Consider the following 13558-nt stretch of genomic DNA (forward strand, 5'->3'; position numbering starts at 1 on the left):
AGTCACAACTCGGCTTATACTTACTAACTACTGTTGTGAACTTTTGCAATTTTCTCACTTGTTTTCCCTTGCTTCCTGCTCTATAAAATAAAACTCTTATTAAAGCCTTCTTCATGGGCTAGTATGAGGTCTAAATGAGGTAACCTGTATAAAGCTGTTTGCATAATGCAGACTAAGAGTGGATCCTCTGAGCTTTTGCTAAGGTTGCTGCTACTATTATCATCATTCTATTTTGATTATAGCTATTACTATCACTAGCATTTTCTTTAAGTTAGTTTAAATTTCACATATAAAAACTAATGTCATATTAATGGATGACTGGATTTAGCATTAGAATGACACTACCGAGTTTGGTAGTCATTCATTCAGTCAACATATTCCTTGCGTTAATTTGATTTCTAATAGCTGCCAAATAGTTTGCATGAAATTAGCCATTTTTGAAAAAGTAGGTGATCAGCATTTATCACATCACTTTACAGTGTGGACTCTCCTCACACAGTAATTTATAGCCATTTGCCAATATTTCATCTTTATTTAGACCATTTCTTTGATAAATGAGCTGAAAAGGGTTAAAATTTGTTACCTAAAGTCTCCAGGTTACTATCTTTTAGAACTTTGATAAGACTTGCTTTTGGAGTTGAAATATTCTCTGGTTTTAATTTCATGATTTCAATGTTAGCTTTTGAAAAGGTGACTAACCTCTTGGTCAATTACTATGTGGGTATCCATCATAAAGTAAACAATTGATGTTTTGCTATGTGAATATATTAGGTAGTCTCTGAAGCTATCAAGAATGGAGAGAAATGGAGTATAGAAACTTTTTAGAAATTATTTAATTGTATCTCTCTATATGGATAATGATTAGCAGTACACAGATTTTGCTTGAATTTCATTATCACGCTTAGTAAGTTAGAATACAGAAATTCAGAGCAACTGAGTAATAGAGACTCAATCTACATCTGCTAGTGTTGTCTATAGTCTGTGGTTGTATGCATCTTCTCCAATTCCCTGGTGATTTGCTTGATACTGTGTAACTAGGGCTAAGAGATTTCACACAGTGAGCCTCACAAAAGGAGAGTTATGGCAGAAATGAGCCTAATGTCATTTTCTCCAAGCAGCGTGAATGCAGATTCATAGCCCTTGCAGACAGTGGGACAGGAGAAGGGGAGAAGAGTCGTTAATAGCATAGGAAACACAGTTGCAGGGAAGAACTCGCAGGTTACTATTCTCAAAGAGAACGTTAATTCTAGTGGTGTGGGTGATGACAAAACAGTTACAGAGAACATAGGAAGCCTCTTACAAGTGAGCTACATCTTCAGCATTCTCCAGGGCAGAGAAGATCTGATACATCATATGAGGATACTTCCATGTAAGTAACGTAAAAACTAAGCAAATTGTTTGTAAAATCTGCGTCAAAATATCTTGAAACTGCTTCATTCCCACACACTGTGAAAGCTTTTGTTACCTCCCAGCAAGACCATTGCAGTAGCCTGCATGTGAGTTTGAATGCCAATCTCTCCTTATTCTAATCCTACATATTACTGCTGGATAAAATATTTTAAACCATCACATCAAATCATTGTAGTTCCCAACCTCTTTATTTAGATAAATTCTAGGTTCGAACACTAGTTCTGTTGCATACTGCCTGTGCAGTATTAGACTAATGATGTATCCTCTTGAAATATTTTTTGGCATGGAAAATGAAAATCGCATAGATTATTGTGCAGATGAATTGAGATATTACAGGTGTTTGTGCAATACTAAAGAAAAGAAAAGCTAACTAAGCATGAATTGTCATTGAAATTATTTTAACTGTTTGTCATTCTCCCAAATAAGACTATAAATCCTCCAAAGGATTCGTGACACCTAATACAGGTCTTGGGATGTAATGGGGGCATATTTGTTGAATGAACAACTAAACAAATATATGCTACAGGCCCATAAATCTTAAGCATAATGATGAACTACTCACCCATTATTCACACATCTTTCTTTAAAGAAAAACAGTATAAAGGAAGTTTCCCCCACTTGTTTTATAACACGTATTTCTTGTGAGGTATCACTCAATTGACTTTGATTTTAAAAAATACAACAAAGCAAAAGAACTCTCTTGATTATACTTTAATTATGTTTTGAGCCTCTGTTTGTATGGTAGGCAGTGGAGCAGGTGCTGTGGTGCAGCATGTTTAACTACTGTCTGCAATACTGGCATCTCAGAGTGCCAGCTTGAGTTCTAGCTCCTTTGCTTCCAAGCCAGCTTCTTGCTGTTGTAACTGGGAAGGCATTGGAAGATGACCCAAGTGCTTGGGCCCCTATCAGCCATATGGGATACCTGGATAGAGTTTCTGACCTGTCACTTATCCGTATGTTGTGGCCATTTGGGCTGTAAACCAGTGGGTAGAAGGTCTTTCTCCATCCCCTTCTCTCTGTAAATTTGCCTTCCTAATAAAAATAATTAAATGTTCAACAGCAACAACAAAAAGAAGTGAAATAGCCAAGATATGAATGGACCCCCATATGGGATGTCAGCAGCATAGTCTGGGGCTTAGCTTACTAGCCACAGGACAAGCTCCTAAAACTACTATCACATTTTATCATATCTTCTGCCTGACTCTAATGGCCATTCACAGGGGAAATTATTTGGGAGTTCATCTCAAAGTGATTTGACGTGTCCCCATGTTTTCACACTTCCTTCCAATAATCATTGATCAGGCCTCCACTGCATCTCAGCTGATTGATTCCTACGTGTTCACTGTAGGGCTGGGCCAGGGCAACCCAGGAGCTGGCAACGTCATCCAGAGCTCCCATTGCAGTGACAGAACCCTACTTCTTGAACCGTTATTACTACCTCACAGGGTCAGCATTGGAACTGGAGTCAGGAAGAAGACCCAAGCACTCTGACTTGGGCTGCTTGCATCCTGAGTGGTGTTTTAACTCCTAGGGTGCACACACTTGCCCTGGGATCTTGGTTAAAATGACTGACTGAGATTTCTGACATGAAGTCACTCCAGGGATATACTTTCTCTCTCATGGTGTTCATATGTCATCCAGGAAACTTTTTTTTCTAACATGAACTATTTCCTCTTCCTTGTTCTGTCTCTCCCTCCTTATTCTATCTTTCCCTTACTCCAACTACTGGCCTTTCAGCTAACAAGAATAATCTGAATGTTAAAATGCTGTCCATTCGCCTTGTGTGAAGAAATTAGGACTACAAACATCTGCAGGCTCTGTTCTAATTCATTCCTTATGCTTCAGGCCTTCCTTCTATAGGTAGAAATCAATCGCTTAATAGCTGTCTTAGTAGAGTAGCCACTGATAATGTCAGTCTCATTTCTAAACACTAATTCAACATCCTCGGTCTGTGCTTGGCCCAGGCTTTTAGACCAGAAAGCTGGTTCCGGTGATTGTTAGAGTCAGTATTGTCAAGTGGACCTTGGAGCAATTCCCTTGCTTGGATTGGCTGCTTATTTTAGTATCTCATCGCAAGTTCTTTAAAGAGAATTATTCCCATCCCAATCCTTTCTTCATTGTATAAATTAATTTTTTCCTTCCTTACCACCTGTTACATTGTCCATTTTTAGTCTACCTTCTAATATGCTGTTCTCAAAAGCTTAAGTGTGTGTGTCCCATCAATTGCACTCTAGAATTTTTCTAAATAAGTAGCGTTAACACTCTTTTTTTCAGAGTTCTGTTTATGAGATATATATTGAAATAATTGTGACAAAGACTATTTTCCGTTTCATCGTCCGTGAAGTATACATATTTGCAAATTTCTTTTTAGCTCCCTCAATTTTAGCACTCGGGATGTTTTTCATTTTAAAATAAAATAAGTAACTTTTCTATGAAGTATCTTTGTCAAATGCTTTGCTGCTCATTCTATATTCAAATAATGGACCACATTTTATGAAAAACACAGTGAGATATGGCCTGTATAAAAGTTGTCTTTACTAAACACATCTCATTTTCTTCAAGTGCTTGCATGTTAAAGGCAATAAAATTGAAAGCCTTTTATGCTATTTCATCTGGTATAGTAATATGTTTGTGATAATCTTTAACCATTGTCACAAACCCTCTGGCCAAATAATCGTAACTATTAGGAGAGTAACTAATAGCAGAGTAAATTTTTTTGAAAATTGAAGTCTTCTAAGGTAGAAATGAGCTTTAAAAACTGCATCCTTCCAAACATTTTTAGTAATTTCTAATGACATTTCTTAAATTATAAATTCTTCTTTATGAATAAACATAAAACCATGGTCGATAACTACTAGAGAGTAGGTATGAGGAAGCAGGGTTTGGCAGAGTAGTTAAGGAGCCCTTAGGACTCTCACTCCCTAGGTGGAGTCCAGCCACATTCTGTTCCAGCTTTCTGAGAACACAGACCTGGAGAAGCAGCTGGTGATAGCTCTAGTGTGGGTCCCTGTCAGCTGCTAGGTGACCTAGCCTGAGTTCCAAGCTCCTAGTCAATCTGTCCATCAGTAAATGACATAAATGTCTTTCAGTAAATGCAAATGGATAAGCATCAAAATGATATGTAGAACTGATTATATTTTAGAGGAAGAGTTTTGAGTGGGATGAAGAAATGTTTGTAAATAGAAAAAAAATGAGAATCTATAAAGGCAGTCTAACAGTTTTCTGACTAAATGTTTATCTTCGCAAAACTGCTGTGTATTAGGTACAGGTGCTATCTGTCAGTACACAGATACTTGATGCATTTATAAGGAAATATTTGTGTTATGCTTTCAGGGAAAACCTATAAAAAATACATCATAAAGATGTTTCAATGGTTAAAAAAGATTTGAGCCTCTGCTTTTAAAAGTCTTTAAAACAGTATCATAAACCTGGAATGTGAATGCTTTGGGTTTAGTCTTCCTCCAGTGCCTAAAAACCAACTCTGAATCTGTTATCATGTAAAAAGTATCGCTCTTGGATCCATTCAAATATATGCAACTTTTTCTGCCTACTGAGATTTGTATTTAGAATTTACATCATGTCCTGCATATGACAGTGCATGTGCATGCATTCGCATGAATCCCCACGTCCTTTCACACAGAGAAGAACCCTCTCATCCTATGTTATTGCTCTCAGATTTGTTTTTTGTTTTTTTAACTTTTCCTTCAAGCCTTGGATATAACTTGCTTGACTGAACAAGTTTTACATTTATCAGTAATACCTGGGCAAAACTCATCTGAAATTTATTATCAAATTTGAGATTCCATCATATCCCACAAATGCGTGAAACTGGTCAGCTGTTCTACTTTTTTTTTTCCTTTTCTTAATGATAATAGACTTGTGAAGAAAACACAGTAAGTCTAATCCACAGATGGGGCTATATCTAATATATTTATTGTAGATTGTTGATCATTTTAAGAATACTTCATGCAGAGTGAATTCATCAGGCACTTTGCTTCTCCAATGCTGTTCTCAACTCTCCAGCGAGAAGCCATGTTTTCACCATTTTCAATTTGGATCAGAAAAGCATTTGCAGCAGCTGTAGCTCTTAATTTGACATCTAGTTTTAGATCACTTTCATATAAATAGCAAACAATAGAGACCCTCATCAAATTTCCACAAAGGGGATTCTTGCTTCTGCTTTATCATTTTCCTGTAGCAATTTTATTTTCTCTCTCTGGGATTAAAAGCGCCAATAATTGTTCACAGTTATTATTTTTCATCTTTACAAAACTTGTTAGTTCCACTCTTTATTGCTCAAAAACTCTCAGTATCTTCTGTATTTCAATCATACACACAATCCATTAATGTTTCTGGCTCATCCTTCCCTTCATCTGGGTTGGGTTAGACAGGTCAGGCTTTCTATTTCTTTCGAAAATACATTTTCTCCAGGTTTTGTAACCTCTTTCTCTACCCTTAAAAAAAAGAGGAGGTGAAAATTTTGAATTGTTACATGGAATACGGCTGAAGGAAATTTACAGTTTGATTTTTATTGCTTTGAACATGCTCAAATGTATTATCAACAGTTAAAATGTAATTCTAGACTTTTAAAAATAAAGAAGAATTTTATTTTTATTTTTCTCTATCCTAGGAAAAAAGATGGTTTCTTTATGCTCAAGAATAGATGTGTTTACTTCCATCTATTTTACAAACTGCAAAGTAATTTTCAAGTGTGTGTCGTTGAGGAGAAATCGCAATTTTGTGTATCTCTTAAAATATGTTGATTTATGCAGATTAAGTTAAGTAGGAAGTTATTTTCCTGGGTAGTCATTTCCATTTCTTCCTCTTCTAGGGGTAAAAATAAGTCTTCTGAACATTTTAGTTTTGGGGGCCTTTTGAACATATGAGCCAAGCATTCTCCTCAGACTTGGTGCCTGCTGCTGAAGTTATAGAAGTTGATAAGATCCGGGTGGGTGGGGGGTGGAGTGCATTGCTGTGTCTCACCTGGGCTTCACCAGAGTCGCATCATGTTTTTGGTTTTTTTTTTTTTTTTCTGCCCCAGTGATATGACCAGAACAGTGGAGATTTCGGGAGAAGGCGGACCCTTGGGAATACATGTAGTGCCATTCTTTTCATCTCTGAGTGGCAGGTAAGGTGTCTTTCTGCTTTCAGAACCTCGTTTTAATGAAACTCAGAGGAGTTCATTTCCCCAAACATTTTTCGGAAGAGAATTAAGTACAAGTATCCATCATTCAGATGGACACCTCAAATTTTACTTTTGGTGGCCACTTACATGCTGAAAAAAAAATGAAATCACTTACTTTGAGGATGCAATGAAAAAGAAAACCTAGCTGTTTCTCCATTTACAACTCATGGTGAAGCACTTTGTTAGAGTCCTTTGAAAGAATCCTTGGTGAAGATTTGAACATATTGTGCAACGAATGCTGCAACTGAATTGTTTAATACTCCGAAATACACTTCAGTAAGTGAATATAATAATTCTTGGTCAATATTTGCTACTTTTTCTCTGGTAGATAGAGACTCAATAAAAAATATTCAACAGTCTAATAGTCATAACAGAATCTTTATGTGTAAATTATTTTAGTGCTAGAGGTGAAATGTCTTTATAATGTTCATTTTTTTTCTGGAATAAATTTACTCAAAGATAATTTACCACATCCTTCTGGAATTTTAAAGGCATTACGTTGCTAAAGCCACACTGGTAAGTGGTAATTAGATTGTGTCAGCATTTCCTGAAATTGACATCTAACGGGATATAAATCTTTCCTGGGTGGAAATGAGGTATGTGCCTCAGAATTAACGCAGATACTGTTCTAACAATCATACATAACCAGTTTTTAGATATTATGTCACCTTTCAGGATGACTGCTCTGGCCTAACATGGATATTGGCAAGAGTTGTCGGAAAGTTAAAAAGAAAACCAGTGTTTCACTCATATGACAAGATTTTAATTAGTTGTCATATTTATTTTCTTGAAAGCATCATTAAAAAGGCAGAAATTCTTTATTTTAGGATAACTTATCAAAGAACTTAAAATTCCATCAGTTTTCCAAGGTCACCCAAAACTCAAGTCACTGGACTTGAAATCACTGTATTGCTATTTCTAAAACTAAAATTTCACAAATGTTATCTGTATTAATTTGTTTGCTCTGAATATCGATTCAGTCCTTTCTGCCACATAGTACGGAGCACAGATTTGGTCATGATATTTTGGTTGGCATCACCTTAAATTTTTTTTTTTCCCGAAGAACATCTGATGCCAGGCTCCTGTTGGAATGAATGTTCCCTGAAATGAAATGAGTTGAAAAGCTTGTGGTTCCTGTTACCTAGTTTCCTGTGTGTGTAATAAGCATGTTTATAAATGTCACGGGTTATAGCTCAGAACAAACTCGGGTTGTTTTTGACAGACAGCAGAGTATTTACTCAGTTGTCATGAGAAATTCTAATGTCTTTTGGCAGAAATGTACTGATAGAGCTTTGTGAAATACCAGAGCCCTTCAATTGCGAGGTCCTTTAGTTTAATGAAGCTGGAAATAGAGCACAAGCTCTTCCCAATTTCCCCAAAATGAGGAAATACACAATGTGACAGTCACTATACTTCAGTTTCAATAGTTTGGAAAAGGAACGGACCCTGTAGATGAGAAATCACCTTCTCTCACTTCAAATGAAAGAAACACACTAGAATGTATTGATTTCCTTTTTCTTTTTGGTTCTGGTTGCTAGCAAAAGCACGGCAGAATAGTAGAGAGAATATTGGTTGGATCTGGAGTCAGAAAAAGTCTCTGTGTTCCTTTTTATAACCTTGAATAAGTCTCCTAAATTTGACTCTTATGAATACTTATTTTATAATAAGGTTAATGGGATTAAATGACTCTAAAAATGTGAAAGTTCCTTGTAAAACACAATACATGCATGTATAAATCATGTGTGTTATGATTATTTTGGCTTTGATGGAAAAAGCCTGATTTAGAAATGACGTTTTATTGTAATTCATAGTCAGCTGTTCAATAACTTGGTGAAATAATTCTTTTTTTTTTGCTAGCCACTAATATTATAAAAAGGAAATTTAATTAAAAAACATTAAAAATAATATGGAAGTGGAGACATGAGCCAATAAAAGTTCAGAAGTAATGAGTACAGGCTGAAACAGCACACTTAACTCAACCCATGTGTCTACATGCAACTGCGTTTAAGGCTTGTGCGACAAGTGTCTGACTTCCTCATGCCATATGGTTTCACTGTGTGAGCACAGGGGTTTAGTTAAGGTCAGGGTGGTATGCTTAGCTCTTAATTTCCCTCCATTTGTTGGTTTCTGTCATTTTTAAAAATTAGAATGTACATTCAATTATTTGCTAAGACTACTGGAATTCGCTTTGCCTCGAACATATTCTTTTACTTATTCTTTTAGAAAAATACTGCCACACCTGTTGTTTGAGTATGAACCCTAAGCTAAGATAGAACATCCCTAGTAAAACCTCATGGCTGCTGTACCAGATAACATCTCTACAAATTCATTAGCCACCATAGCACAGGGTCGCTGTGTTTGTATTCCCAGGAAAACAAAACAAAAACAAAACACACACACACACACTAAAAGAAAATTCTTGCTAGTGAAAAAGCAACTTATTTTCATTCATTTTTCAAAAGATAGTATCAGTATTTAGAGCTAAAAAAGGGTGATTTTTTTTTTGGTTATTGTTCAAAAGAATAGCATTCTTACCTCCCTTTTACAGTATAGACATATAAACCTGAGAAAGACAGGGAAATAATGTGAGAAGAGACTCAGAATGTAAGGGAAGGGGCTGCATAAATGTGCAAAGCTGGTAGTGTTTAGTTTTCTATACCATGTTATAGAAGAACGGGAGGCAAGAATGAGGTATTGGGACCTGAAAAATTATAGGAAGAGCAAGAAACAACTGTTACTTTTCACCCTTTATCACTACTCATTAATGGAAATTAACTGGGTTGTTTTGACGTGTAACTCCTGGCCAGGATTAATCTTCAGATCCCCCAAGTCTCGTTGCTAACTCAGATATCTACCATAGACCACTGGTTGTGGGCAAAAGGCATAGTGAAATCTTGTTATCTGAGCTTTCTCATAGACATCTGGATGAAAGCAAATTGGAGGTGATCCATCCTTTCCATGGAGGAGAGAGGGCAGCAGCGTTTTGTTGCCAGGGAGCAAACTAAAAAAAAAAAAAAATCAGTCAGTTTTACATTTTACCAAAATTACTTCTGACACATGGGTTTTACAGTCAGGCTTATTCTGTCAATAAATTTTTCATGCAAAGTTAGGTTATTTAGATCAGTGAGGTTCACAAAGCACACTCCAGCTGTAATATGCTAGCTAAATTGCAACCCAGTGGCCTGAAAGAATTAATTCATCTCCCAAAATGTGAAATTAAATCCTAGGGAGTAACATTACATGACTGATGATGTACTGAATTAAATTAAAGGAAGACTTGAATGCTTGTTAAAAAAATATCACTTACATAAACCAGTTTACAACCACATGTGAGCTTCCTAATGGGTCGTGTTATTGTGAATCCACCAGAACAGAAATCCAAACTGTGAACTCAGAGAGATGTTTAAGTTAAGAAAATATTTAACACAATTCTGATCATTTGCATTTGTGCATGTCATAGCTCAGTTATTGCACGTTATATTAGGAGGGAAAGGTAACACAGAATGCGTTGTGTTAGGCTACTAATCTAGAGTAGGAAATAAAGCTTAAGACCTTACTGCACACTTGAGCTGATGACTCCGAACCTTCTGTGTAGCAGATCATGTGGCTTTTCAGCGCTTTCCCTCCAACAGCAGCATGCTCTATTCATTTACCATTTCTGAAGTGGAAAATGAAGTATCTGTTGGCGTGCCTTGCCTAGGGACATCTTCAGATAACATAGGCTCATGATATCCCCTGAGGCTTGGAGACAGAGGTTCTACATTGTGGCTACAGCAGCAGGATCGCTTCCTTCTGTACTTTCTGTAGAGGATGCCCCTTTTCCATGGGTGACACGGTCATTTATGTATAAAGTGTGCTCATGTTTTGTTTAGATTCTAAATGTAATGGGAAAGGGGACTTTGCAATAGCACACAAGGCTTTTCTACAAAAAAGTGTGAACATAGTAGAAAATAAGAGATTGAGGGAAGTGGAGATGGGATGTGCCTCTTGGAAGCCAGACGGGTCAGCCTTTCTCACTCTGAATCACAGACAGGAGCCTCTCCTGCCACGAGGAGGAGGGATACATTTCAAGTGGGAAGTAGGTAAAAGAGATACAAGTTTCATTTCTTCTCATTTTTGATTTGGTTTTGATTTATACAATCTGAGGATCCCTTATCTGAAATGCTTGAGACCAAAAGTGTTTCAGATATATGAGTTTCTCTGATTTGGGAGATATTTGCATAAACATCATGTTGGTAGTCAGAAAGGTTCAGATTTAGGAGTATTTTAAATCTGAGTTGCTCAACCTTTGTAAATAATTAAGTTGTGTATGTGAAAGCACAGAAATGCCCACTATTCAGACATGTTTTGACAGATTTCAGTGAAACTGGATTTAAAAGCAAGCTGATTTGGGCACAACAATTCTTGTGTATTCATATATAGTGACTTAATTGCATGAATTTTAGGGGAAAGACTATTCATATGCATGGGTTTCAAGACATGTTATGGCACCAAGATAAACTTAATTTTTAAACTCTGCTATCCACGACCTCTTTGAAGCACATGTGTATATACAGTCTTCCTTTACATTCCCTTCTTTTCTGACCCTTCCCTCTTGTGATTCTGAACCACAGCCACAAAGGCACTGTGGTGCCTCTCTGCCTCTGGCTCCTCCTGGTTCACACTTGAGCTAGCCAACAGCACCCTTCCTCATCATGTGACTGCCCTAAGTAGAAGTTGTAACTGGTGGGTACTAAGCCTCAGCTCCGTCAGAGGGAGCCTGACACCCTTGGATATGTCCCTGGCCTTTCATTCAGTGTTAGCTCTCAAATCCTGTGAAGCCAGGTTTGTGAATGTCTCCAGTTGTTTATCTACTGTACCCCAACCCTAACCTGACTGATTTACCTATACCTGGTCCTCTGGCTTTTGCTCATATTTCTCTTTACTGAACATGTAGAAAGTACTCAGTGCAAAGTTGATTCGGTGATGTTAACAAATGAGACTGAATTTCCTTCTAAACCGAGTAATGTGATTCTGACCTAAATATTTAAGTCTTAAAATGTAAATTATTCTAACAGGTAACAAGACAGCAAAAATTGTCATGAACCCCCAGTCTTCTCTCAGTACTATGCACTAGGTCACCATGGAGGCACTAACTCAGCCCCTCTCATCACAATCAACTTGGATGCCCATCTCCAGCACCCCCAGTGTTTGGTGTCCTCAACTGCATTAACTCATGCTTTACTGCAGATATGAGAATGAGGTCAAAGATTGTTTTCCGGCTTAATATCTGTGTATATTTGTCCTGAAAGGGCTTTTATTCTCCTTTGGATTTGTGTTTTTGTATTGCAGAGGGGAGGTGCTAAGGATTTCAACAATGATTTCCACAGCAGAAAACATAATTTCTTCTGGAAACACAGATCCATCTTCCTTCTGAGTAGTTGGGAATAAATAAATAAATAAAATGATCCTGTGTTATTATTCAGTAGTTCCATTACAACCTGCATTTTGTGTTTAGGATTCTAGGGCTGTTCATCCGAGGCATTGAAGACAACAGCAGGTCCAAGCGGGAAGAACTGTTTCACGAAAATGAGTGCATAGTCAAAATCAACAACGTGGATCTCGTGGACAAAACTTTCTCTCAGTAGGCATTTTTTTTCATTGTGTCATTTAGTCTGTTGATTCCAGAATGGTTATAATCAGTGTGGAACTCACTCTGTTCAAAATCCCAGGTAGACTTTCTGATAAGCTGCCTTTGAATGACCCTAGGACATATGCTGTCAAATGTGTCTTGTGTTTGTAACATTCACAAAAGTGGCCCACACATGTCCCCAATATCTTCAAGAATGTGCAACCCACAGATGTACCAAGCTTGCCTGCTGGCTGCCTTGCTGTGGCATCAATGGCTGGGTTTGTTATTCTGGAGCCACGGGGTCAGCTAGACAGGTATTTAATGGCTCTCTCCACAGACTGTTAGTTCAGCTTATTAATTAACTTGCTTGATGTCAGCAGTCCTGGCTTCAAGGAAAAAAGCCTGAGAGATCTCCAGGACTCACTGAATAAAAGCAACAAATGGAAAAAATTAAAATTTGAAAATGTGCCTTCAAGAAATTATCTTTCTGCATGTGGAAACGTTATGAGAATGGCTTCCTGTGGCTGAACACTAAAATATAGTTTAATAAATAAATGAATATATTATATATATTTTAAAAGCATACTGGCATTGCATGGTGATTCTGAATGCAGGAAATAAGCATAATATTCATTACTCATCTCTGGGCGTTAGCTGTTGCTGTGGGTGTGATTAGGCAAGATGGTGACCAGTTTTGGGTGGAGGCAGGAACAGACACTGGCTGCATAAACACTGTAAGAAAGAAAGCTTGAAAGAATATTTTTTGTTGTTGTTGTTAAAGTAATGGATGACACATAAAATTATTAATATAATGTGTTTATGAACTATTACAAATTATATAATGTGCATATTAACTATTATAAACTTTACAAGGACATGATAGACCTGTGAAACAGACACCTCGTTTCTATTGGACAGTGGTAGAAACTGAGATTTAAAAAGTCAAGTGTTGAGCTAGGTTGGAGTAGAAACGGACTCCTCGTTAAGCAAAAGCAGCACAAGGCAACTGAGTGGAGAGGTTGTGCATCTGGGGCGTCCTTTCATGCTCCTTAAATTGAGTGCAGAATTAAATGCTGCTCTCAAGGGAGGGGGCTCTGATAGCCCTAGGGGTTATGATTAGTTGCTATGTCATGTGGCTATGGATAACAGGCCTGAAAGAAAGTTTCCACCAACAATGTTGTATTTATTTTTTCAAAAGACAAGCAAGTGCCAAGGGGAGTAGTGCAACAGTCCAGATGGCAGCAGGCCAGCCGTGGGTGACCCAGGCAATCCCCGCCCCCTTCTCTCTGCTTCTCCTGCCTTTCACATGGCTGCCATCTTCACACTGTATCATGGGTACAAGATGGTCATGA

General features: G+C 37.4%; 1 protein-coding gene across 1 annotated transcript in view; it reads left to right on the plus strand.

The window, feature by feature from the left end:
• Window positions 1-13558, plus strand: part of PARD3B (par-3 family cell polarity regulator beta) — a 1014759-nt gene that overhangs the window by 528725 nt on the left and 472476 nt on the right. Inside the window, exons 6-7 of the mRNA XM_004576910.3 lie at window positions 6452-6538; window positions 12093-12218. Coding sequence (XP_004576967.2) covers window positions 6452-6538; window positions 12093-12218 — 213 coding nt within the window. The remainder of the gene's footprint in view (window positions 1-6451; window positions 6539-12092; window positions 12219-13558) is intronic.

The sequence above is a fragment of the Ochotona princeps genome, chromosome 5 (genome assembly GCF_030435755.1).
Source record: "Ochotona princeps isolate mOchPri1 chromosome 5, mOchPri1.hap1, whole genome shotgun sequence".
Lineage (NCBI taxonomy): Eukaryota > Metazoa > Chordata > Mammalia > Lagomorpha > Ochotonidae > Ochotona > Ochotona princeps.